Source organism: Anastrepha obliqua, chromosome 2 (assembly GCF_027943255.1).
Source record: "Anastrepha obliqua isolate idAnaObli1 chromosome 2, idAnaObli1_1.0, whole genome shotgun sequence".
In the NCBI taxonomy this organism is placed as follows: Eukaryota; Metazoa; Arthropoda; class Insecta; order Diptera; family Tephritidae; genus Anastrepha; species Anastrepha obliqua.
In genome coordinates, this window is record NC_072893.1 from 36468564 (window position 1) to 36494963 (window position 26400).

Here is a 26400-nt window from a genome sequence, read left to right on the forward strand (position 1 = left end):
ATGGGTGAGACAAGGGCGCATATGCGGATTGAGGGCTCCGCACTACAAGCTTTATGCTGCCAGCTGTGCAGGTAAAAGTAGGACATGCGTATTAGCTAAATCTAAACTTAACGTTTTCTTAATCCCAAAATATAGCAATGAAGACTTCACGACGGTAAGCTGGGAAGCAGGTGACATCGAATTTCGTATGGCGTCGATGTACTTGGCCCACGAAGAACCCGTACCACCACAACTGTTGGTGGATTTGATAACGGACAGCGAAACCTCCAAAAGCAGACTAATACTGGGTGGTGACGTGAATGCACACCACTCTGTATGGGGAAGCTCGGATATCAACGAACGTGGTGAGTTACTTTTCAATTACATTTTATGTACTAAATTGCTGTTATGTAATCGTGGGAACGATCCTACTTTTATAATCAGGAATCGTCAGGAAGTTCTTGACATCACCCTAGTCTCAGATTGTTTAATAGATAAGGTGGTTCAATGGAGAGTATTAGAGAAGCACTCCTTCTCAGACCATCGCTATATTGAATTAATATTAGAAAAAGAAATCCCTCAACCTACTAGTTTTAGGAACTACAGGAAGACCAACTGGCAGATGTATAATTACGAGTTGGAGAGAAATCTTCCCGAAATTCCCCCTTACTATCCAGAAAACGAGCAAGAATTAGATAAGCTAGTCAATTTGTTTACCGGAACATGTTGCAAAGCGCTAAATAAGTCTTGCCCTCTTGTCAGGCACAAGGGGAAGACAAAACCCCCATGGTGGTCCTCAGAACTTAGCCTTCATAAGAGTGTATGTAGAACAATATTTAAATAGGCGAAATACTCTAATTCGGAAGACGATTGGAACTTCTATTATGAGCAACTCAAAGTCTATAAAAAAGAGTTGAGGAAAGCAAAAAGATCTTCATGGAGGTCGTTCTGTGAGGATATAGAAACTACAGCGGAAGCTTCTCGCTTAAGAAAGGTCTTGGCTAGATCAACGACATCTATTGGCTTTTTACAGAAGCCAGACAACGGCTGGACGACTTCTACCAAGGAGTCGCTAAGTTTACTATTAGATACTCACTTTCCGGGGAGCTCTGAAGTCTATAACTCGGGTCCTACCCGAACTTGCAACCCCAGAGTATCAGAATTTCAGATTAACTCAGATATCTCAGACATAATCAATGGAACTAATATTACTTGGGCTATAGGAAATTTTAAGCCGTATAAATCGCCAGGCCCTGATGGGATAATACCGGCACAACTTCAGCAGCCTCTGGCTCATATCACAAGGTGGTTAGTAACCATTTTCAAAAGTACTCTTCAGTTAAAACACATTCCCTCAGCATGGAGGGAGGTTAAGGTCATCTTTATCCCGAAGGCAGGTAGAAGCTCGCATACCAAACCTAAGGATTTCAGACCGATTAGTCTATCATCCTTTCTACTGAAAACATTAGAAAAGCTGATCGACTCAGTTATCAGGTACAGCGTACCCCACTCACGTATTTCCAAATCGCAACATGCCTACTGTAAAGGAAAATCTACAGAGACGGCCCTAAACTCACTGGTCACATCAATTGAAAGCTCATTTGAGGTTAAAGATTATTCACTGGCAGCCTTTTTAGATATCGAAGGAGCTTTTAACAACATCCTGCCTAAGGTCATAACGAACACGCTGTCAGACCTGCGCATCTCCGGAACCTTTGTGAATTTCATTGAACAGTTGCTTACGAGCAGGTTCGTGAATTCGACGTTGGGCTCTTCGGTGATGCGCAGATCTGTCTGTAGAGGTACTCCTCAAGGCGGGGTGCTTTCTCCTCTTCTGTGGAATCTAGCTATGAACAAGTTGTTGCTGGATCTGGAGGAGAGGAGAATTAAGGTTGTGGCCTACGCGGACGATGTAGCTATAGTAATAAGGGGGAAGTTTCCAGAAACCCTCTGCAGTCTAATGCAAAGAACCTTAAAATATGTGGATACTTGGGCCAAAACATGTGGTTTGAGCCTGAATGCGGCCAAAACGGAACTAGTGTTGTTTACAAGGAAATATAAAATTCCCGACTGCCGGCCTCTGACACTCAACGGAACTCTTTTGCTGGTCGGTGAAAAGGCCAGGTACTTAGGTTTAACCCTTGACAGGAAACTTTCATGGAAGCTGAATGTTCAGGAAAGAATAAAGAAGGCTGCTACGGCGCTTTACTCCTGTAAGAGAACTGTAGGCTTAAAATGGGGACTAGCCCCCAAAATAGTTCACTGGCTATATACGGCCATTGTCAGACCAATTATGACCTACGGAGTCCTGGTCTGGTGGCCATCCCTTGATAAGAAAACTTCCATTAAGAAACTAGATAGTATTCAGAGGGCGGCAAGCCTCAGTATCACTGGGGCGCTCAAAACAACGCCAACTTCGGCTCTAAGTGTTATGTTGCATCTACTACCAATTGACCTATATTGCAGACAACTGGCCGCCAAAACGGCTCTAAGATTGAGGGAATCATCGATGCTCAAGACAAACAAATGGGGACACTCGCGCATACTTGGGATGTTTCCAGGTATTCCTAATACCACCGACTTTTGTGACTCGGTGAATACATACCTAGACAGGCCTTATACAGTCCATTTTCCATCCAGAGAGGACTGGGTGAATGGGTTAACAAACAACGAAAACGTGGTTAGTATATATACGGACGGCTCAAAACTCAATGATCAAGTGGGAGGTGGTGTATATTCGGAAACTATTTGCGCCAATTTTTCCTTTCGCTTACCTGATCATTGTAGCGTATTCCAGGCCGAAATCCTGGCAATCTCAGAAAGCCTTTTAATGCTAAATAAAAGCGTAGTCACTGTTAGAGATATCTTCATTTATTCCGATAGTCAGGCAGCTCTGAAATCGCTTCTATCAAGCAAACACTCGTCTAAGACAGTAAAGGAGTGTTACAAATTATTAACAACACTTGCACAGTACTTTTCTATTAATCTACTCTGGGTGCCAGGACACAGTAACATTATAGGTAACTGTAAGGCAGATGAGTTAGCTAGATTAGGCTCCTCGCTCCAAATTAGTCAGGACAGGCTTGACATACCTATGCCCCTGGCAACATGTAAACTTTTGATAGACAGATACACCATTAGTGCTGCTAACTCCAACTGGAGGCAGTTAAACACCTGCGCTATAAGTAGGCTAGCGTGGCCCGAATGGAACATGGGTCGAACTAAGAGTCTACTTAAGTTAGGCAGGAGGGATCTAAGGATTGTCGTAGGTGTCCTATCTGGGCACTGTCTAATAGGAAGACATGCCAGTAGATTAGGGGCACCATCTAATGACTATTGTAGAAGCTGTCAAGATATAGAGGAGGTAGAGACAATCGAACACCTTCTATGCGGGTGCATGGCTCTGTGTAGAAGGCGGTGGAGATTGCTCGGTTTCGCTTATCTGGACAGCATTGCAGATGTTGCAAATCTCAAACTATCTAGTATAGCTAGCTTTTTAAAGGCCACACAATGGTTTAGAGAGGACCAAGCTGAGTAGGATAGGACAGTTCCGGTGGTATCACAAGGGGCCTCTAACTGGCCTAGGTGCGTCGTAGGACAGCCACTTCACCTAACCCTAACCTAACCTATCCTAGCAGTAAGCTTACTTTGTATAGTCTGGTCAAATTAGGGATAATATGGTGTGCACCCTGCTGTAAAAGACAGGGGAATATCCCATCAGGTCCAGGAGATTTGTATGGGCTGCATGTTGATAACGCCCATTGTACCCGCTTTTCATGGAATAGCTTGTTTGCTAGTTTTAAGTTCTCAGCACTTGCAGATGTGGTAGTTTCTGCTGCAGTCAAGCATAGACCGATTCGGTCCATAGCGATACCAGAGGGAGTTCATTAGTTATGTGTTTGTGTTTTGAATTGGCCCACCCGCATGATGCCTGTTTCTATTCTGAGATATCCACCAATCCATCAAACTGTGGTGACCTCAGATATGTTCTACAATTTCCCTTGAGCCCTGCTCCCTACACTTCGTACATTCCTCGCTGCCCGAGATTCGTATCTAATCGTGTGAACACTTCTTTTAGGTGTTTGATCGAGGTCCTCCTATTTGTGGCGTTCATCTTAACGTTGTTCCAAAATGGTGGTGCCTACAATTTCAAGCCGACTCCGAATTGCATATTTGCTTTTTCTTGGCAGAAATACACTCGGGAGTTTGCCATCGCCTATCGATGGTAGTCACGCACCAACCCCTTTGGCTACGGTAGCCGCCTTCTCTTCAAGTTTGTGTTAGAAGAAATCGAGAACGATTGGGGTCGTCATGTCTACACATGACCTCAGCATTCCTTCCCAGCTCTCCCACCTTTTCCAGGATTTTCTGATTATATTTTCGTTTAGTTTGTTGTACTTTATCATTCCATACTCCTTTAGGAGCTTAAGTATTCAACAAAAGTTTTCCAAACATTTCTATTTCTAGACATAAAACTCAGTTCATTAAACGATTTTCCAGTTTCATTGTGGATAGTCCTTTGCCAAGTCATCAATGGTCTGCCTCTTTTTGTCGTTCCTTGCGGGTTCCAAGTCAAGGCGGCATGCGGTATTTCCTCTGGTTGTACTTAGTCTCCGAGAAAAAAAGTTCAAACCAGTGTAGCCATAAAAGCCGTATGAAAAAAAAATCGCAAAAATCCCCTTAGAAAGCAGAAAATCCATGTCAAGATTAATTGGAGACGATCTCCACATGAAAGCCTTCCTTCACTCAACTCGTCAAATTTTGACAACTCGCTTGAAGAAAATTAGATTCGACAGATGCAAGCAGTTTCTTCGGTGGTACGCGGGCAAAGGCCATGAAAATATTATTCTCACATATGTGAAGCCAGCCTCCTTAATGGTTTGGTGGGAAGTGTCTTGTAAAGGCGTTACATCCCTTCATTTCTGCCAAAACCTGGTTCAGACCAGCGCTAAAGTGTACTACCAGGAGAATTTCTTAGAGGGCGTGGTGAAGCAGTTAAGCAGTACTCTCTTCAATGGAGAGCGTTGGATCATCCAGCAAGCTTCCGGTCCAGTCCGTAAGTTGCAAACCACCAGCCAGCAGTGGCTAAAAAACAACACTCCTAGGTTCATACCCGCAGAAGATTGCAGTAGATTGGGTGTTTGGAAGTCCTGATCTGAATCCATTGAACTATAGTTTGTGGTCAGAATTGGCGAACATGGCCTATCGAAGACCTCACAGAAATTATGGATTATCTCAAACAATCTTTAGTTCGAGCAGGGTCGTCAATACCCATGGAAACCGTGCGTGCTGCGTGACCATTTCAAACGAAAATTATTTTTTTTTAATATTTACATGAGCGAAACATGAAACATGTCAGCTGAAAGCTCCAGAAAATTTCAAAAATTCTCTGAGTAATTCTTCATATTTGGTGGTCAAACCAAGAATTGTTCAGGCGCTGTAAACCACAACCGATTAATTTGGAAAACTGAGATCGCAAATGGAGATGGATAGTCCTTACACTCCAAAAACCTGTTTTCGTAGTCAGTAGAAATGCCCTCGATTGGAATCCAAGCGGATCGCGCAGAAGTGGACGACCTCGAGGCTCATGGAGACGCAGTCTCAGAGATGAAATCAGCGCCACGGAAGTTAAAACGACGTTGTCTCTAGTCAAAGCCAGAGCTGAAAACTGAACATGCGACGCTATAGAACTTATTTTTATTATTATTTTAACTTTTATTGAGAGAATGCAAATCTCGAAGTAGTTAGCAAGCCTTTATTTCTGGTGCTGGTAAATAAAAATAAGGAAACTAAATATTTGGAGGCCACTGAGGCCAATAAAATCATGTAAATCGATTATGGAATATTTAGTGAAGTTACCAATCAAAAGGTCAAACTGTCGAACCTGCAAAAGCTCTCAAAAAAGCACACACACCCGTTATGTTCTAAACACAAACCAAAGAATGTTAAGGAAATTCATTCATTTACCGCTTTTCTGCACAAAAGCATAATTTTCTAAGAGTACCGAGCGCAGCTTTCTCTCTCGCTTTGGTCGCTTAAGTAAATTTTGCTCATTCTGCAGGAAATTTTTAGTTATGCCGCTAAGGATAGTTGGTGCGTACATCGACTTCATCCTCAAAGTTTGTCCTTGGTGAGTTTGATGATGAGTGTTTTTGTTGTTTTTGCCATCTCACCTTCAAACCTTATGAGTTTCCGTAGTTTTAATGTCCTTTGATCTTGAATTTTACAAGGGAAGTGTAATATGAAATGGCTGAGTGTGGAAGTTGAATGTAATTTAATTGCATTTCAATAAAAATTTCATGGAAGTTTACGGTGCAGAGTAATAGGTAAGTTAAAGCGGTATGAATGTTAAAGTTACGCAGAAAGTGGCATTGGGGATATTAAGAAAATTAAAAAAAAAAATTAAAAAACAAATATTAAAAAAAAAAATTAAAAAAGAATTAAGAAGAAAAATTAAAAAAAAAAAAATTAATTAAAAATTTATAATTTGAATTACCATAATTAGTAATTCCATTTATTTTTATTTTTTCACTCAGTTTTCTTCATCTCCTGAACTCTCAAAAAATCTGTGATATTTTCAATTTACTTCTTAATCAACTTCCCCTTCACCTTTGTGCTCTTTAATTGTGTGTAAACTTTATTCTGGTGCTTTATTTCCTCTTCACTCTCGCTCCACTTTCCGCTAATTTCTAACACCAGCACATGACATTGAACTCGCATCACGTTTCAATTTCAAGGCAGTCTATTTTTTGTAAAATACACACCTACACACATATATATATATATATGTATATATACATACATACAAACAGCTAGGAAAACCAACCAAATCTGTAAATAAGCAAGCATTTCTCTGCCGTTTCCTTCACTGAGATAAGGAATAGGGGTGAACCTTAGTGTATAGCAGTAATAGTGTGGTGACTATAAGCTGTACTCAGCTGTGACGTCAAAGGATTTTTAAAAAATTGGCGCTGTGAGTGCGCGCGTCTGTGAGTACTTGCAGATGCAGTGGTTTTTGTTTTGCTTTTGTGTTCACAATTTTTGGCAGCGAACTCTTTTTGAATAAGCGCCAAACAATATGCAAAGAAATAGTTATTTGTCACTGTCGTTTGTAAAATATATGTAAGTGGTAGCATTGAGATGCATGTGGATATGTATGTGAGTGTCGCGCTACCGTACATGTCACTCATTTATTTCAAGAGTGTCTTAACTCAAAAAACAAAAATGATGTGAAAACGGCTTTAAAGTGTTCAATTGACCAGGCCTCCCTAAGCAAGAGTAAAGGCATATTTTCTTGTAACGAGCTGCTGTTAACAGAAATCGTCATGCATTTTTTGAATGAATTTAAAACAGCAGCTTATGGTGATTTGCGCACTTATCTGAAAAAAAAAAATTATTAGACTAAATGACAATTGACTAACTTAAAAGGCAACTTATCAGCGATAGCTCCCCTCGGGCAGCCTACAGAGAAATGGTGAAGCAAGTAAAGAAATCGACCAGAAACGATAAGAGAAAGTTCGTCGAAGGTCTTGCTGGCGATGCCGAAGCGGCAGCAGGAGTAAACAACATGACACTGCTGTACCGCATACTTGGCCGCCTAATCAACCAGCGGAGTAACAGAGAGATCTGAATGGTGCTTTGCTAACTTCCAATGATGACCAGATCCGCAGATGGAAGGAACACTTTGAAGCAACTAGCAACATTGCTCTTAGCAGTAAACCTGACTTTGAAATGGGCAGCACAACAACCAGCAATAAAATAACAACATCCTGCCGCAGTCTAGCGGAGATTAAGGATGCAATTAAGAAGCTGAAGCTCAACAAAGCTGCGGGCGAAGATGGCATACAGCCTGAACTAATGGCTGCCGACCCGCAAATATCAGCGCAAATTTTTCATACACACATTTCCGCCGTCTGCAGCAATAAAAAGCTGCCTCCGTCCTGGACAAAAAACATCATAATGAAGCTGCCCAAGAAAGGCGACCTGCAAGACTGCGGTAACTGGCGGGGAATAACACTACTTAACACCATCTACAAAACTGTAGCCGTAATCATACAAAGCAAGCTCAAAGATATCGAACGCTTCTTAAGAGACGAGCAAGCTGGTTTTCGCCCTCACCGAAGCTGTATTGATCAAGCCAACACACTTCGAATTATAGTAGAACAATCAGTTGAGTGGCGCTCCCCGCTCTACATGCTGTTCGTAGACTTTAAGAAGGCGTTCATCGTAAGGAGTTTCACCAGACTTTTGACGACCTGGACTTCGCCGATGACATCTGCCTCCTCTCTCACAAACTCTCTGGCATGCAAGCGAAGGCGTACAAAGTAGTTATGCTGGCACGCACTGTCGGACTGGACATCAACATCGCCTCGCTTAGTCCAACTGGAAGTTTCTCCACTCATATTCCATCAAGGAATGAACTGAACTTGTTCACGGATGGATCGAAGTTGGAAAGGAAGTTTGACAGAGGTGTTTTTTGCGAGGAGCTCCCCATCAGACCCAAAATCAGGTTACCGGACCACCGCAATGTGTTCCAGGCAGAAGTAGCCACAATCAAGGAAGCAGCTGATTGGCTGCTCACATAACAATCAAAAAGTAAATATTTACTCCGACAGCCAAGCGGCAATAAGGGCTTACCGGGTTTGATTGAAAAGTAATGAGCCTTATTTTTTTAAGCAGTTTTATTAAACCTTTTGGCTTATACAACTAATATTCTTCAAAATAGGACCCTTGAGCGTCAATACACCGCTGGTAGCGGTCCTTCCACTGCAGAAAATATTTTTTAAACTCATGCGCCGGAATCGCGTTCAATTCGGCTGTTACAGTTTTTTGGATCGCCTCGATGGAGTCGAAACGCCTTCTCTTCAGCTTTCTTTTCAGGCGCAGGAACAAGAAGAAGTCCGGAGGGGATAAGTCTGGGCTGTAGGGAGGGTGCGGAAGCACCGGAACCCCCATCTTGGCCAATGCAGAGGTGCAGAGGAAGGCGGTGTGGGCCGGCGCATTGTCGTGGTGAAGGATCCAATTGTTGCGCATTTCAAGTTCTCCGGTCACGATTTCGCGCACATTGTAATAAGTTAAATTTAACTCTTCACTGATCTCGCGTAGACTAGCACGACGGTCAATGTTCAAAAATTCACGAACCCGGTTCACATCTTCGTCTGTTTGCGACGTCGAAGGCCTTCTTCGACGTCCTCCCGGCCTTCCTTGAACAATTTGTGCCACCGTTTTACCTGGGCACTGGACAGAGATTGGTCTCCGTAAGCCTTCTTGAGTAGCCCAATGGTTTCAGTACTCGTTTTGTTTAGCTTTACGCAAAATTTGATCGAGTAACGTTGCTCCAACGATCGCTGCATTTTCGCCACTGCAAAATCCTAACACACTTTTAAAACAGCTTTCACGCGCGGAGCGTTGTTGACTGCACCGCTGTTGTCAGCGAACTGGGACCGGTTTCTAGTGGAAGGGGAAGGTCCAACGATCATTTTCCCTTACCAGCCAGATATCTGGGCTCTTACTTCTGTGCTACGCCTGCTGATAAAGCTGGCGTTGACATTAAAACTCTGAAGAATTTCATCAGCAGCACGAAGCGGTTGACGTAAACCCAGCACAGTAATCGTTCATAATCCACACACTCTAAACCCATCCTCCTATCCATCCCACCACCACCTCTCCCCGCTCTCTCCTTTCATCCCATCGGTTTTCTCTCTTTCACCTCACCTCCTTCATAATGGTATCACGAATCCGTTTATCTTCGTCCAAGTGTGCTCATTCCTTGGGCAACCATTCCAAACTAACCTATATGAAGTATGGGCATGTCCCATACTTTGATCCACCACTTTTCTATTCCATTTATGCCTCTCTCTGCCTAGCGTACAAAGTTCATTTCACTGAAATATCAAAAAAGCAATGGCCAGTCCTTCCTATTTGTTTGAAAACGAAAACATTGAACTTTACAAAAAATTTGCTGATTTTTTTTCAAAAATATTTACAAGGTGCTTTAATTACTCAACTATTGCATTTTTACCACCTCTGTCACATTTTAAAAACCATAAAATTTCACTTCCCTCCAAGTGGTCAATGCAGGAATCAGCCACTTTGATTTTCCTTAAAGCGCCTTTCATTCCACCTCTCTTAGCTGGGGTACTTGTAGTTGTATGTGTATATGAGATATGTGTATGTATGTATATGTATTTGTATGCATTGCTGCTATCTAATAACGTTGCATTTCATTATACATATTTTCATGTCGTTGCACTGTCCACTTGACATTGAACCAAAGCCACCGAAACTTGTCGACTTAAACGTAACGGACCAGTTGTACGAGTTATTCCCTGCGCTTCCATTTCTTTGATGTTTTCATATGTGTCGCTTCGCTTTTTCGTTTCTATCTCATATACTATACATACAAGTATATATGCATTCAACTTTATTTGTAAAAGCCTAAAGCATTTCGAAATTGTCAACCATAACTGGAAACTAACTACTGTAACCAACAAAAACATCCGCAAACGAAAATGTTTCAAATATCTCTGTAATTGCTATATTGTTGTTGTATTGTTGTGTATTTAATCAATATTCAATGGAACAAGATACACAAATATACCCTCAAGCCCAGACAAAATAGAGTCAATAACATTTTTTTTATAACATTTTTGTTGCAAGTGTAGCAGCATCAGAAGACAACCTCTTTTATACTTAAATAAATGTTATTTTTAACAAAAAAAAAACGAAAGTAATTAGTTGTACAGCCAATAATACAGGGTCCGGCACTCGAAATGTAAAATCACCAATTAAAATGGCCATACATTTAGTTCGAAAAATTACTTTTATTCAATTCAAAGTAAAAAATGGGTGAAAATTAAACAAAATTAAGAATAAATTTACTTTTGCTTGCTATGCCACCTTTTGCTTTGGCTATGGCTTTGAGATGGTCCAGAAACGAATCGCAAACTGCCCGAATGTGACTTGCAGGTATTTTGGCCCACTCGCGGACATGGCTCTTTTTTAGCGCCTCGAGAATGCTGAATGTTTTTTTAATATTTAGTTCATCCCTTGCTCTCCAAAATGCCCCAAAGAGAATAATCCATCGGACTCCCATTTGGTGAATTTAAGAGCCACTGTTTGGATGTTATGAAGTTCGGAACGATGTTTTTCAGCCATTATTGGTTCATTCGAGCTTTGTGAGACGGTGCCGAGTCCTGTTGAAACGTCCATGGTCTGCCGCCGAAATGTTTGTCTGCTCACGGCTTCAAAGTAACTTCCAGAATACTTTCGCGATAATACTTCGAATTTACCTTGACGCCAGGCTCGATGAAAACGATTATAGCGGCCCAAACCATTGACTGTGTCAATTTGAAAAACTTTCTCGTCAGAAAACACAATGTTCGTAAATTGACCACTTTCGACCAAGTGAAGAAACCCCTTTGCTCCCTCAAGTCTGACTTGTTGCTGCTTTGGTGTGAAATAATACGCCTTTTGGATCTTGTAAGGCTTGACTTTGAGATCATTTTTCAGTATGCGGCGAATGCTACGGTCAGATATTTTCAATTCTTTTGCCATTTGATTGGAAATTCGTCGGGGACTTAGCTCAAGTCGCTTCTTCACGTTTTGAACCATTTCACATTATGTTGCAGTCATTTGATGACTTCCTCACATGGGTGATACCCTTCGCTAATAGCACAATGGTTTGCAACTTCCACCTCTTTGGGAAAATGCCTTCGTTAAGATAAGAGGATCCTTTGAAATTTTTCATCTGAATTTTAAAGGAGGAGTAAGCATTTCACAATTATCAGGAAGTTCATTCATGCCTTAACAACATTTCCGAGACAGTAAGCTAAAGAAAAGTTGGCTCTTCTTTTTTCCACAATTATAAATTTTATTTCCAATCGTCAGCCTAATATTGTTTTCTGATAGATCACATCCATATGAAAGCCTTCCTGCTTAAAAACAAGAACTGCTTTCAAAAAAAATCAATCTATAATCAATTTTCATTTCAACTGATTACCCACCAATCACCAATAGCTGAGTGCAGCAACGTGTAAATGAACTGCACACACTCTGTAGCCACTCAATCATCTGGGAATACCATACTACATATTCATATGTATTTGTACAAGGAAGTACTTAAAGTCCAAATTTAATGACATGTTGAAAACTCAACTGTTAAGCGTAACTAATAGCCTGGAGCAGGAAACCACAGTTTCAGGACAATAAACTTGACATTGGCCATAGTTTATGGCAACCAATAAATAAAAAATATGTATGCTGTGCATTCGCTTTATGGTAATTAATAAATAAACAAAAAATGTAAAAAATAAAAAGAGCAAAATGCTTAGAAACCTGTGTGTTGCGAAGCCAAAGTAAAAAAAAACTGGTAACTGCATACAATTAAATGATTTACTGCAATCATATGAAATCTTTTCACACTACATCAAATTGAGCTGTTAAAAGTTATATACAATAACATTTATGTAAATCGAAGGCACTTAACAGCTGTTCATAACTTTTAATCGCAGTAGCAGATAATGTTAATGAACACTAACCGGAGAACATTCATTCATGGACATTCTCTGCACTAACATTTTCTGGCTGTACTGCGCGGAATGGAAACTGCTTTTCTAACAGAGTTCGGTTAATTCCAGTGACGCTGCTGCCACTGTTATTTGTTACATATGTATGTAAATGCATTGAAGTGGTTTTGCTCTACGTTTTGCTGCACTGCGTACTTTCATGCAGCAAATAGTGTGACGATTTATTTATTAAAAAATAATTGAGCTGCATCGATGATAGTTATGGTTATAATCTCGTTTATAATCCTGTATGAATGCGGGAGCAATTTAATATTGGTGTTTTAAGCTAGAAAACGCTGACACCTTAGCACATTATAAAGGGTACTCTGTCGCAGAAACATTTTTTATATAAATCACCGTTAAGTATTTTTCAATAATTTTTACTTAGAATCGCTATTAGATAGATAGATAGATATGTTACTTCATTATTTATGAAGGCGGTTCAATAAGTACCCGTGTTTGATAACAGAGGGCATTCCTGAGGGAAGTTGGTGTTAGCATCGTGTGTTGCCATCTATCAAACGACGGCAAAACAAATTTCAGACTGATTGATAGGTTAATTTGGAATTGGCAGCTATTCGAGTAAGACGTGTTTCGGGATTTTCGCTAAGATGAAAAAAGATGAGTATCGTTCGGCTAATTCGCTTATTGTTTTTAGATGGAAAAAAATGAGAGGAGATAAAAGCAAAGTGGATTGCTGTCTATGGCAACGTTTCGCCATCTATGACCACAGTTAGATGTTGGTTCAACGAATTTTAATGTGCGTGAACATCCGTTTTTGATGAGGAGCGACCGGACCCCCGGCAGACGTGGTTACAGAGAAAATCATTCCAAAAGTCGACATGATTCTTGCTGATCAACGAACGAAAGCGCACGAAGTAACAGAGGTCATAGGTGTGTCGACCGGAACGGTAATTAATATTTTACATGATAAATTGGCGATGAAAAAATTGTCGGGCCTTTGGGTGCCGCGACTGCTCACAAGCAACAACAATCGAAGCAGTTGTCTTGTCTGCTTATGCTATAAGTTTGATCGTTCGTGCAAAGGGGAGGGCTTATCAATGCAAAGCCTTTTAAAAAGCAACTTCTGCCGCTTGTCCAGTTTGTAACTTGAATGTCTTAGCAAATATTCGGCGCGTCATTGGTACCTGTCCTGTCTGTGTAATTTTCATTGTGATTATCAACGCACAAAAGTACTCTGTACAAATTCTTATCCTGCTGCCTAAAATACAGAGAGCTTCTCGTAATTTGCTTGTTATTTGATGTGCATTGATTATTAATTTATATATACAGTAGACGCTCACAAATTAGAACTCTTAGTAATTAGAATTTCCAGAAATTAGAATCAACTTTTTGAATACAGAATGTTCGATTCTAATTTCAGAGCGTATTTTGTTTTTTTGTTGCAAAATAGATATAAAAAGGGGAATCCCCAATTTATTCATGTTACGCTCGGTAGTCGTTGGATTTTCGTCGCTATCTGTACAGTTTTTGTTATATTAGTTTTTGTTTGAAATTCGATTCGCGTGCACGTGTTTCGGCATTGTTTGCTTAAAAGTAAAAGTCGTTCGTTGAAATGCCAAATAAACGTAAGAAAAATACTTTGTCTTTGGAAACCAAAGTGCAGATCTTGGAAAAGCTTGACCAAGGTATTCAAGGGAAGCGGTTAGCCCTAGAATTTGATGTGGCGCCATCTGCAATCACCTATATCAAATCTATGAAATCATCAATTTTAAGCGCTGTTTCTAATGCCTATCATAAGGCTAACAAAAAATCATTGCATATCGCTGAATATCCAAAAATGGAAGCAAGTCTTTATGAGTGGTTTTTAAATCAACGCGAAAAAAGTGTACATTAACTGGGCCAATACTAAAGGAGAAAGCCAAACAAATATTCAAAGTGGAATATCCCGATAAAGATGAAAGTACATTTAGCGCAAGTGATGGATGGTTTAGCAAATTTAAAAAACGACACGGAATACGTTTTTTAAAAATTTGTGGCGAGATTCTCTCTAGTGATGTTGCTCCAGTCACCCCGTTTATTCACAGATTTCGTGCAAAATTCGATGAGATGGGGCTAATGGAGTCACAAATATATAATGTAGATGAAACCGGATTATTTTACCGTTGTTTACCTGACAAAACATACGTCTCTCTTTTCGAGAAAACCGCCCCCGGGTATAAAATCCAGAAGGAACGAATTTCAGTGTTACTTGGTGTAAATGCTGATGGATCACATAAATTAATGCCATTAGTAATTGGAAAAGCAAAAAACCCAAGAAGTTTCCAAGGATTCAATAATCCACTCCATTACAACTTTTCAAAAAATGCTTGGATGACATCTCGGATTTTTCATGATTGGTTTCTCAAGATATTTATTCATGAGGTAAGAAAAAACTTTGTTTTTAGGTTCAGTAATTCCAAAATATTTTCAATTCACAGGTGATTCGTTTCTCTCAGGCAAATAATTTGCCTCCGAAGGCAATTTTGCTAATTGACAACTGCTCTGCTCATGCACCAATTGAGAAACTTCAAAGCGACGATGGAAATATAATTGCATTTTTCTTTCCACCAAATGTAACAGCAACTTTACAACCAATGGATCAGAATCCTATTAAGTTAACCAAGCTAAACTACAGAAGTATGCTTCTTTCTCAATTAATTGCTGAAGGAGGTGACCTCAAGGTTCGTTTGAAATCCTTTTCAATTCGAAATGCAATCATGCTATTAAAGCAAGCTTGGTATGATGTTCCAGAAAGAGTAATAAAAAAGTCCTGGTCAAAGTTGAACAACTGGGACTCTGATCAGTATGAAAGTGATGACGATGATGTGCCACTAGCACAGCTACTGCAAAAAGATCAAGACTGCAATGGAGCTCTTCAGGCAGCTCAAGCACTTTTAACAGAAATAGAGCCAACTAATAACATTAGCATACCAGAAATTGAAATATGGAACAATGATGTGCTTGATGACGACCCTGCACATGATCTCAATAGCGATGATGAGTCTTCAGGTAGCAGCGAATTTGATGACCGGGAGGTCCTACCAGTTTTCTCTACTTCTACAGCCATTGAAAGCGTCAATAATTTAATAAAATGGTGTACTTATAGTGAATCGTTTTCCGCAAAGCACACAAGCAATCTGCTAGCTCTTCGCAATGAGATTGTTATTGCAGAAACAAATAAAAGGAAGAAGCAAACAGCAATAACAGACTACATGCCTGCAAATTAGTTACGAAGTTTTTGATTAATTTTTGGCTGTTTTAATGTATATTTATCGATCTCTTATGTATTTTTGATAAAAAAATATATATTTACTGTAATTGGAGTTTTTGTTTTTTGGACCTTTTTTTGACTTAGCGCATAAATACATATATGTATATTGGATTGTTACCTTATGTTTTCTCGTTTTTATGAATAAAATTTAGTAAGACAAAATTTCATTGTAGTTTTTCAATGCAAATTGACTTAAATTTTAAGGTTTTATTGAAATAAAAAAACGTCCATGAATTAGAATTTTTCAGAAATTAGAATGACCCTAAAAACAAAGTGGTTCTAATTTGAGAGCGTCTACTGTATTTTTATTTTAGGATTAGTTTTTGAAAAAGCAAAATATTGCTATGAGCCAAAATGATATTTTTATTTATTATACCCCCGAATGACAACTTATGGGATTAGGAGTAGTCAGAGACTCGAAAAAATGATGATTTTCAATAATTTTTTTTACTAGTCACTTGCTTTTCTTTACAAAAATAAAAACAATAATACATCATGTTTCGACTTGACTTTAGCAAAATTTCAAAAAAATAATAATAATTTTAAAAATTACCGCTGTTTGTGTGGAGCACGTTTCTCCAGAAGTCTCTTGCGGTGATCATCACAAGTACTTGGAGATTTATCTAAAATCAGTAGAACAAGAGAAATTAGTTATTTAAAAAGATAATCTTATGCCTGATCGTAGCTTCTTTTTCAAAATTAACAAAATGGCGGTCTCAGGAAATATTTTTCAGATTTTCGAGAAAAAACCGACAAAAAATCGAAATTTAAAAAAAAAAATTCCTTCGTTCAGGCACGAGTTTTTTATGTTTTTCAAAAGCGGTATACATTTTATTTAAATCTACCAAGCGGTTTTTAAGTGATCGCCAGTTCAAAAAATATAGTTTTGAGAAAAACGCATTTAAAGTTTAGCTACTTGCTGTCGAACGCTCCGGAGCCCCGAGCACCCTTTGTTAATTGTTAAATTACTCGAAAAGTATTTGTCGGATTCACTTCAAATTTTTACACAATATTTCTAAAATATTATACTTTAAGAAAATGCAAAAACAAGAGTGCAAGTTTTTGAAAATTCTGGCTACCCCTAACGCCTCATGTTACAGTCGTACGTTCTGTTATTTATTATTATGCCATTGTAATTATTTGAATTTAATATGAAATAAAGAACATCAACAAGCGCCGCTATTTATTCATTGGTACCCCCCAAGATGCCTGTAACTTAATTATAATATCTATTTGTGCCTATTTACCAATGATAAAATTTTAGTTTATTTAGCAATTTTTTTCTATTTTCTATTTTTATGTAGAAAAAAAAAATATACACAAAATAATAGCACTTCCAAGCATACTGTACTTCATTACACTCGTAGTGACAAGTCACATCAGTAGCAATGACCAACGACAAGCATTCAAAACAAATAATAACAAGTAGCAGCATTGACGGAATGATCTTAACCTCAACAGAAATATGTAGCAGCAGCGACAGAGTCCGCGCTCATGTTAACAACATACATGTACATCAACATAAACAACAACACCAGCTCCAACGCACCACACAACACACCCACTTCGTTGGAGTCGAGTTCAGTGCTGCACGCAGTCAAAGCGTAGTGAAAATTGCTTTCAGCTTTCAGTTGAGCTGCAACGTTACAACCAAACGGTTCGGTTTCAAATCACTGCGCCTTCGTTTCGATTTCGTGTGTGTGCATGTGCTTGTGCTGATGCTCGCAGACGACTCTGTGATACGGTAGCGTTAAAGCATATAAACTGAAAATACTTTACCAAAAGAAAGTAAAAAACGAAGAGAAATAAATATTTAATAATCAGAAAGGAGACATTGGTAATGACAGTGAATTTCGACGGCGACACAATTTGTGTGACTTGAAAAGTGTACGTGTGTGCCCCCGTATACATACATACGAGTATATCAAACGCGAGTATTGTCAAAGGTATATTCAAGCATAATTGCAGAAATGTGTTAATAAAGAAAGTATAGTAAATGTATGTTTGTATGAAAATATGTATGTATAAGCAGACAAGTATTCGTAAGCGTCAAAAGCTCGAAAAAAGTCAATTAGTAAAACTTCAGAGCAGCTCAAAGTCGGAGAGTTGAATATTTACCTTTAGTATGGTCAGAAAAAAATAAATAAATATAATAATATGTCTGTATGTATGTGTATACAAAAACCTTTACTGATAGGCAGCAGCCAAAGTTAAAGTCATAAGATGCAAAAATGATACAAAAGCCAAACAATTTATAGCAGGCCAACAACTATCAGAAAAGCATTGTTGAAAACATATACTCGTATATACAAACACACTTACATACTTATATACATCTATACAAATTAACTAAAAGTGCAAAAAAATCGCGTGAATGTGCTTAACTCCCTAACGCGCAGCTCTGAACTGCTGAGAATGGACTGAAATTTACTTAGTGTTTGTTGCTTTTCCACTTTGTTTATACTTTTATTTTTGTTAATGAATAAATCTTTGTTGTATTCGTACCTTCTTCACATTTACTTCACTTTAGTGCGGTTAGAGAAATTTACAGGTCAGCGTTTGCCTTGAAAGGGCTTTTAAAATGTATTCTTTATTAACTTTTCTACCTCCTCATTGTAATGGGTATTTTAATAAGAATGCTCGCTGTTTAAATGCTACGGTTGAGTGTATCTCACACAAGAACATTTTGTGGCAGAAAGTGTCGAAAGCCACAACGTTCAAATGCCCCTTTGTGGTTTTCTTTGGTGGTCACTGTTTAATGAATTTAAATGAATTTTCGTTGAATTTTCGTTGACTTTGTCGTGAAGTCAGCCAGAATTTTCTGATTGGCGCTCGTTGTGTTGACTTTGGGAGTATCAACTTTTGCGATTTATGCACATTTCGAAGATTTCTAGGAGGAAGGACTCCACGCACGAATTGGTACTAATCAATCTAGCCTACGACTGAAGGTGCATAGCTTCAAATGGTGAAGTCCGTTCGCGACCATCTATTGGTGCATCGATAACATCCAGTTTAGACCACAAGAAGTTGGTCGGGAAAACCAGTTGTTTTGGAAGAAGTACGAATCGATGACTGCCATGGCTATCCTCTTTATTATCCTGACATTTACCTATCCATACATTGAAAAATAGGCAACGTTGCACGAATGGTTTTGATATGTTTTTATACAGGATTTTATTGGTTCTTATGCCAAGGCATCGGACCCGCTTTTTACCATCAAAAAGAACGAGACTTCTCCCTTCTCACTAAATGCTTAACAAACTTCTGCTATATTTCTTACCCATGTGGATTTTTTCGATCTTTAGTTCAACAAATCTCGAAAATATTATTAGGTGCGCAAGTAAGTTCTCGCTGTTTTTTTTTTGTTTTTTTGATAAAAATACAACTTTATTCCTCAAAAATGGTTACAAATGAATCATTAAAAGTATTGCCCATCGCTGGCTACTACTTTTTTCGTTTTTTCCGGTAGAACTCGTATACCGTCGCCGTAAAACTATTTGGGGCTATCCACGGATCAAGCCATTTTTTGATGTCTGGAGAATATGGCGCGTGGGGTAGGATTTGCTGTTTCAGTGTTTCCCGGTAGGTTTTAAGGGGTTTGGCAACATGAGGCCGAGCGTCATGCTGTAGACTCACTTTTTCATGCCTCTTCGCGTATTGCGGCCGCTTCTTCGCTTGGTTTTAACAGTTCATAATAAATAACACCAACTTGCTCTCACCAAATACATAGCATAACCTTCGCAGCGTGAATATTCGACCGAGGCGACGACGTATGTAGAAGCAACACCGGGCAGTCCCCACGACTTTCTTTTCTTTGGATTGCTGTAATGAATTCATTTTTCATCACCCATTACGATGCGATGAAGAAAAGCATTCCTTTTTTGCCGCTGGAGCAGTGGCAGTTGTTCACATGCGAAAAAACGACGTTCAACATCCCTTGGTTTTAACTCATAAGGAACCCAAATCCCCTGTTTCTGAATCATTCCCAAAGCATACAATCTCTTGGAAATGCATTGGCGGGTAACTTCTAATACTGAAGCAAGCTCTTCTTGCGTTTGACACGAATCCTCGTTGAGCAATGCCTCCAATTAAGCGTCTTCGAAGGTGTTTGGCCTTCCCTCACGCAGACGGTCGTCAACATTAAAATCACCGTCTTTAAAGCGACGAAACCAATCTCGGCAAGTTGTTTCACTTAAAGCAGCATCTCCATAAACTTTTTGTAGCTCCGATGCGCTTCAGCCGCCGTTGTTTTTCGAATGAAAGAGGAAAATTAACACTTTCCGCAAATGACGTTTATTCGGCACAAAATCAGGCGCACCATCATCGAGCCAGGGCCCTGATTGGCGCTTGGGTGTCGAAGTAGATAGTAACCTCCGTGACAGTTATTACCCAAGCCGCTACCTCTGTTTGGAATAAACTGCAGTGGTCCAGTAACTTAAACTTTTGATGGAGAGCTCCTTGCAGAATACTCCTCCACCAACCCTACCATTCAATTTTGAGCCATCCATGAACAGGTTCACCTGGTCCTGCCTAGAAATACAGCACCCCGCCCACTCTTCCCTTGAAGTAATGTAAGGGGTTTCCGCTCGGACCAAGTAGGGGTGCACATTGATCAGTCGCCAAAAGGATGAATCCAAAGTTGCTAAGAATACTCGAGTGTCTGTAATTGAGGTCAAGCTTGTAGCCTGAGTCTCTCAGTCTGATTGCGGCACGTGTAGCCGCAGTGTTGCCTGCAATGCCTACACGTACCACATTTATCATTGCATTAAGAGCTAGAGTAGAAGTAGGTCGAAGCGCCCCATTGATTCCAATATGGGCATTCCATTAAACTAGACAGCTGCAGTATAGAAAGGGACAAGCAAAGGAGCGCGTAAAGCGCATAAAATCGTATTTTTGGTAAAAAAAGAAGTTATTCAATAACAAATTGGATGATTAATTTTGCGCCACCTGAAAATTTGTGAAAAAACAGACGCTTTCCAGCACTCTATTGTCCATATATTTTAGAAAGCCTCAGACCAAAAAAATATAAAAATTAACTCGGTTTTAGTTTTTATGAGTCCTTTACGAGTTGCATACGTCATTAGGCAGTTGGTAGCTCCGTCTAGTCCACCTTTTGAACAAGATTTATAAAGATTCGACAAATTTTCCTCAAAGTTTAGAGTTTTTTTAATCAAAATTACAATTTGATGATTTTGGATAATTTTTTTCCTGGCGATGTTGCGTATTGCTCCATATAAACGAAAATGTCTTGTATTCGTTATATGTAAATTTAACAAAAATCAAGCAGAATTTTGAGATTTTTCAAACTGGCACGTTATATAATAAAATGAAATAGGCTGTAAAGCTGTATACCCAAGAATTTTGTAGAAATTCTGAAAAATATTAAAATTGGAATAGGCTGAATGTTTAAGAATTTACATTACATTTTAAGGTTGTAAAGGGTGGTTAAATTTCAAGGGCCGATGTTGAATGTGAACCACACCTAAACGTCAACGACACCGTTGGACTTCTTTCTTTGGGATTATTTGAAAGAAAGGGTGTACGTCGATAAGCCAGCAACAATTTAAGAGCTAAAGGATGAGATAATTCGGCACATTAACGGCATAAAACCTCAATTATGCCATGCCGTCATCGAAAATTTGGATGATCGGATGGAGGTGTGCCGCCGAGGCCGCGGCGGCCATTTGGCCGATATTTTGTTCCATACGTAATTGAGCTGTACCAATATTATCATAATAAAGAGAAATGACAATAATTTTGTAAAAAAATTGTATTTTATTCAAAATCAACACCGGCCCTTAAAACTTAACCACCTTTATTTAATGCCCTTTGTTATAGAATGAAATAAAATTTTTATAAAAAAAATTATAAAAATTAATTTGGAAAAAATATAGCCAAATTGTACACATATGTGGTGACATTATTATATCACTCACTGTACATATTTATCTAGCTTTTTCTTTCACTTCATATTCAGTTATGTAAACCAAATATTTAACGCATATTAGAAATTCCCGGCAAAAGCGGAAAATCAAAGAAATAATAACTAAAACAGAATCACTGCAGTGACGCTCAGAAATTATGATGATTAACTCTATGTACGCTTCCTATGAACATTTACTGATAAGCTATGCAGCATTAAATTCAGTAATCTAATTTTTATTTTGTTTTGATTTTTGTTTACAGTGAAAACATAAACGCCCATTAAATCGACTAAATACAAATGAAGCATTGAGCAAAACAACCAGTAAAATTAATTATAAAAGAGAGGATTATAGATTAATTCTATAGCTGCTCACAACACTCAATACATTAGAGGGGTAAGTCGATGTCAATAATTTTCCAGAATTTTATTTCTCTTATCTAAATGCCATGAAATTTAAAGTGCAAAGTGTAATAAAAGACAGATGCGATTGCAGCATTCACGGCCAATGTCAATGGCAAGGATGTGCAGATTGATGCGCTCGCTCGCACGCTTGCTCATCGGCCAGTTGCATACAGTCAAGGTGAAGGTTAATGGCGTACAGGTGGGAGTGGATGTGTACGGCAAGCAATGCAATGAGAGGAGAGTGTGAGTGATAGTGTGAATTGTTGTTGCCCCAAACTTATATGCAATTTGCAAAGGGGAAACATCGTATGAAAGCGACATGAAAACAGAAGTTTTTAGATTTGGACGCCAAAACAGATTCCAATATATTTTTGAATTTTAGAAGACATTTTTTATTTTTTGAAATACAGACAACGAATTTGTAAATTTTAATTAAAAAAACACTTACTTTCATTGTTTACATACAACAATTTTTCCAGAATAGAAATGGGTGCTGTGCGCACGCTTGAAAAACAACAACAAAAACTCACTGCATATTGCGCTCTCTTTGCTCTATGCAACGCTCCACTTATGTTCTCTTATACTTCTAGGCAAGTGCTACAAGAAGCTACAAAAAAGCTTAAATGCCTGGCGAGCTTTTTACAACCAGCTTTGTATTATTATTTATATTAGGGCATCCCACAATTAATCAAAATGTGAAACCTGTAATTCTGATATTAAATAATTGAATCCATTTCACTATGCAACATACTTTATATAGGTATTTTGGATATTACTAGAATTTCCTTAGCCGCTGTCTATAAGCTATTAGGGCGCTGAAAACAAATTCGACTACAAAATTTTTAATAACACCGGGATTATTGGACTCAAAGTTCCAAAAAATGCTTCTGAAAAAAGGTGGTGAAAAATTAATTACCGTATCGCAAGATTTACACTTTTTGCAAATGGCGTCGTACGTCAATCATATTTGACACTTCTGAATTATATAGCTGCAGTAAACAAACAGGCAAGCAATGGAACGCGCAAAGGTACAAATAAAGATTTTGGGCTATTTAATTTATTTTTAGGAATCACTCAAAATCTTTTTATTTTATTTTATTTAGTAAAAAAGTTATTCAAAAACAAATATTGGACAATTAATTTTGTGTCACCTTGCGCCAGATAGATAACAATCTTGTGGCAACTCAAACCACCCCGAGCTTTCTTCGTATTTTCTAAAAATATACAATAAAAGCAATAAGCAATAAAACGCTCGATGGGCTTGCAAAGGTTAGCTCGACTTTTTCTCTTCCTGTTAAAATGTTCATGTCTGTTAGCCGCATACACAGTCAAATTTCAAGCAAAATATTTTCGCGGAACATTTAACCCATTAGCTTCCACTAAAAGGTGGTGTATATCGAGTAAGAAAAAGCTCCTCATAAAAACCCATTTGCAATGCGGAATGGAAAATGGCATAAAACTGAGATGCTTCTTTTTTTAGGCAACATCAAACGCAAACTACACATTGGAGAAAGAGCTCAGCCAAACAACCAAAAAGGGTGTACGCGGCTAAACTTATACATATAAAAAAAAAACTTTGAACTGAGTTGAAAATTGGGCAGTCCCTCATCACGCCCGTGCGAATATATGGCATTGAATCATGGATGATGGCAATATTCGATGAGACGAATCTTAGAGTAAAAAAAAATTATGCGGAAGATTTATGGATAGTTGGGTATTGCCCACAGCAAAAATCGCTGACGTTGGAACAAATGGCTTTATGATCTTTACAGGGTCACAAGCATAGCGCTGGGAACAAACTTTCAGCAACTCTGTTGCTTACATCATATAGTTCGAAGTAAATAGTAGAGATAGAGGAAGATCCCATTTGCATTGGATAAAAATTACACTTACACTTATAATAGGATATCAAGAAGATGGCGACCAAGAGTGCATTTAGGTTAAACGTATGGTCATGCCAGTCTATTATTGCGACAAACTCAGTACACTTCGGAGTGGACTGATTACATCGTCCGGCGGTATGCTACACCTCTAACCTGGTGAAACTGGTAGAAAGAACAGCCTTACCACCTCGAGTGTAAGCCATAAAAAAAAAATAAATAATTGGCGCGTACACTTCTGTTAGGTTTTTGGCCGAGCTCCTCCTCCTATTTGTGGTGTGCGTCTTGATGTTGTTCCACAAATGGAGGGACCTACAGTTTCAAGCCGATTCCGAACGGCAGATATTTTTATGAGGAGCTTTTTCATGGCAGAAATACACTCGGAGGTTTGCCATTGCCTGCCGAGGGGCGACCGCTATTAGAAAAATGTTTTTATTAATTTTGCTTTCACCGAGATTCGAACTAACGACCTCTCTGTGAATTCCGAATGGTAATCACGCACCAACCCATTCGGCTACGGCGGCCGCGTAAGCCATAAGGTTACCTTAATCTGGATTCCGTTACAACGGAACATTGAAGGAAACGAAAAAGCGGACGAACTGGCAGGAAGCGGATTTGCCATGAATAACATTCTTGCAGAATCGGTATTCATACCACTGGGTGGATTCAAGAATACAATTTCCTCGAAATACCTCCGGAGCGCGGCTTGTAGATGGAGAGACCGGGCGATGTGCAAAATGAGCAGGACGTTATGGCTCCGGCTACAACCTCAAACAAACCTCAACGTTGATAAACATGAAACGACGGGATGCTGGAGACTCACAGCAGTCATAACTGGGTTCTGATGTATAGGAGAGCAGACAGCCGAAATGGGCATCCCTTACAAAACATACTGCCTAAGTTGTAATCAATCGGAGAAAAAGGAAACGGTTTTCCATTTCCTCTGTGAATGCTCTGCCTTATGGAAGAAGAGAATGTCAACCCTGGGCAAACCGCTATTCAAGAGTCTCGAACAATCATCTGGCTTAGACGTCAACAACCTAATAAGCTTCTTAAAACCGACAGTCTGGATATAGTCATGCCTCAAATAACCGTTAAACAAGTTTGTAAAGAGAATGGTGCGGAGGCGTTAGTTGGATACCGAATGAATCATTACTTTAAGCAACCAACCAACTCCTTATAGGCGCCTAGGTATTAGCACCAAGAGTGAGAAACGTCATTTGTTAAACCCGGCACATAAATACTTGGTATTACTATGGATCAATTTCTGTTCAATGTGCGATCTACAGGATCAGTCAAGCTCTACCTAACCTAACCTAAACCCGTCTAATGTCGCTTAAGTGGATGCTCTCCTTTTCAGGTAGAAGCAGATGTTGTGAATTGGGTATAAAAAATTTCGTACCACCCAAATTTAGATTTTTTATTTGTTTTCTGTGTTTCGAATACCAACATCATTGCTGCGCATTCATTTTGTCCTTGCATAGATAAGTAATATACAAATTTTTCCAACAACAATATCGCGTTTCATGGCTGTCATATTAACATAAAAGCCATCATTGCTGTTAACATATTAATTTTGAACAATTTCACACATTTTCACTTGCCTTTCCCCCGATGGCTTTGTAGCTGCAAACCATTAGTTGGCCGCCTTCGCCGGCATGTATTGTAGTCGTACATTTTTTCTCATTTCTATTTCCATGGAAAGTAATTTCACAGAAGAAAAACTGGTTGAGTTGGTAGCGTGCAACGCGAACGAGTTTTCCAAACGCTAAACGTTTACTCGTATCAACAACAAATGCTCATCAGCCACTGGTTGCCTAGCAAATGCACGCATTTATTAACAGTTATGTACTAACATATGTTTGACGACAGCCGATCTGTCATTTTGGGCCGCCTCTTACAATTGCGGCTACTCCTCTATGGCACAAAGTATTTAATATTTATATTCCTCAAGCAAATGCCACTTAACCACTTCTGAGGCGATGCACAACTTTTCAGTTGTTTGTGTTTGTTGTTTTGTTTTTTTTTTGTCTTTTTGTTGTTGGTGTGGTGTAGATTTCTTGTGATTCAGAGCAGAATTTAACCCAGTGACCTAGAGTTTGCGCTTACCAGTTAACTGTGCAGCTAATTATTGTTGGTACTTGTTCTGTGTGCCGATCTTCGAGATCTGCTTGTAGAAGATGTTAATGGACTCATTTGTCATTGGTCAAAGTGTTGTTGCAAAATGCTTACCAGTATTAATGGCTTTAAAAAATGAACAACAACAAAAGTACAATTGAAAAAGTGCTCGTTTCGAGTTTAGCCAATTCTGGTTTATTCATAAAATTGTACTTTGCTCATTTAAGCTCGTCTTATAAAAATTCCCTCAAAGTA

At 39.0% G+C, this 26400-nt stretch overlaps 2 protein-coding genes across 5 annotated transcripts in view; both read left to right on the forward strand.

Annotated features, from left to right (window-relative positions):
• LOC129238086 (jerky protein homolog-like) lies at positions 1-15775 on the forward strand. The gene is made up of 5 exons (XM_054873124.1): positions 1-71; positions 136-344; positions 1527-1728; positions 14594-14930; positions 14987-15775. The coding sequence occupies exons 1-5, from the start codon at positions 1-3 to the stop codon at positions 15773-15775; spliced, it is 1608 nt and encodes a 535-aa protein (XP_054729099.1).
• A 1689-nt stretch (positions 15776-17464) lies between these two features.
• The window catches only part of LOC129237711 (carboxypeptidase M), a 64109-nt gene continuing 55173 nt past the window's right edge, over positions 17465-26400 (forward strand). For all 4 annotated transcript variants that reach the window (XM_054872611.1, XM_054872612.1, XM_054872613.1 and 1 more), the window contains exons 1-2: positions 17465-17765; positions 22006-22139. The gene's annotated coding sequence lies outside the window, so the exon portion shown is untranslated. The remainder of the gene's footprint in view (positions 17766-22005; positions 22140-26400) is intronic.

Coding starts and splice junctions, on each gene's coding strand:
- LOC129238086 (XM_054873124.1), top strand. CDS start 1: ATGGGTGAGACAAGGGCGCATATGCGGATTGAGGGCTCCGCACTACAA. Junction 345..1,526: donor CTCGGATATCAACGAACGTG/GTGAGTTACTTT, acceptor CCTACTGTAAAG/GAAAATCTACAGAGACGGCC. Junction 14,931..14,986: donor TCAAGATATTTATTCATGAG/GTAAGAAAAAAC, acceptor TTCAATTCACAG/GTGATTCGTTTCTCTCAGGC.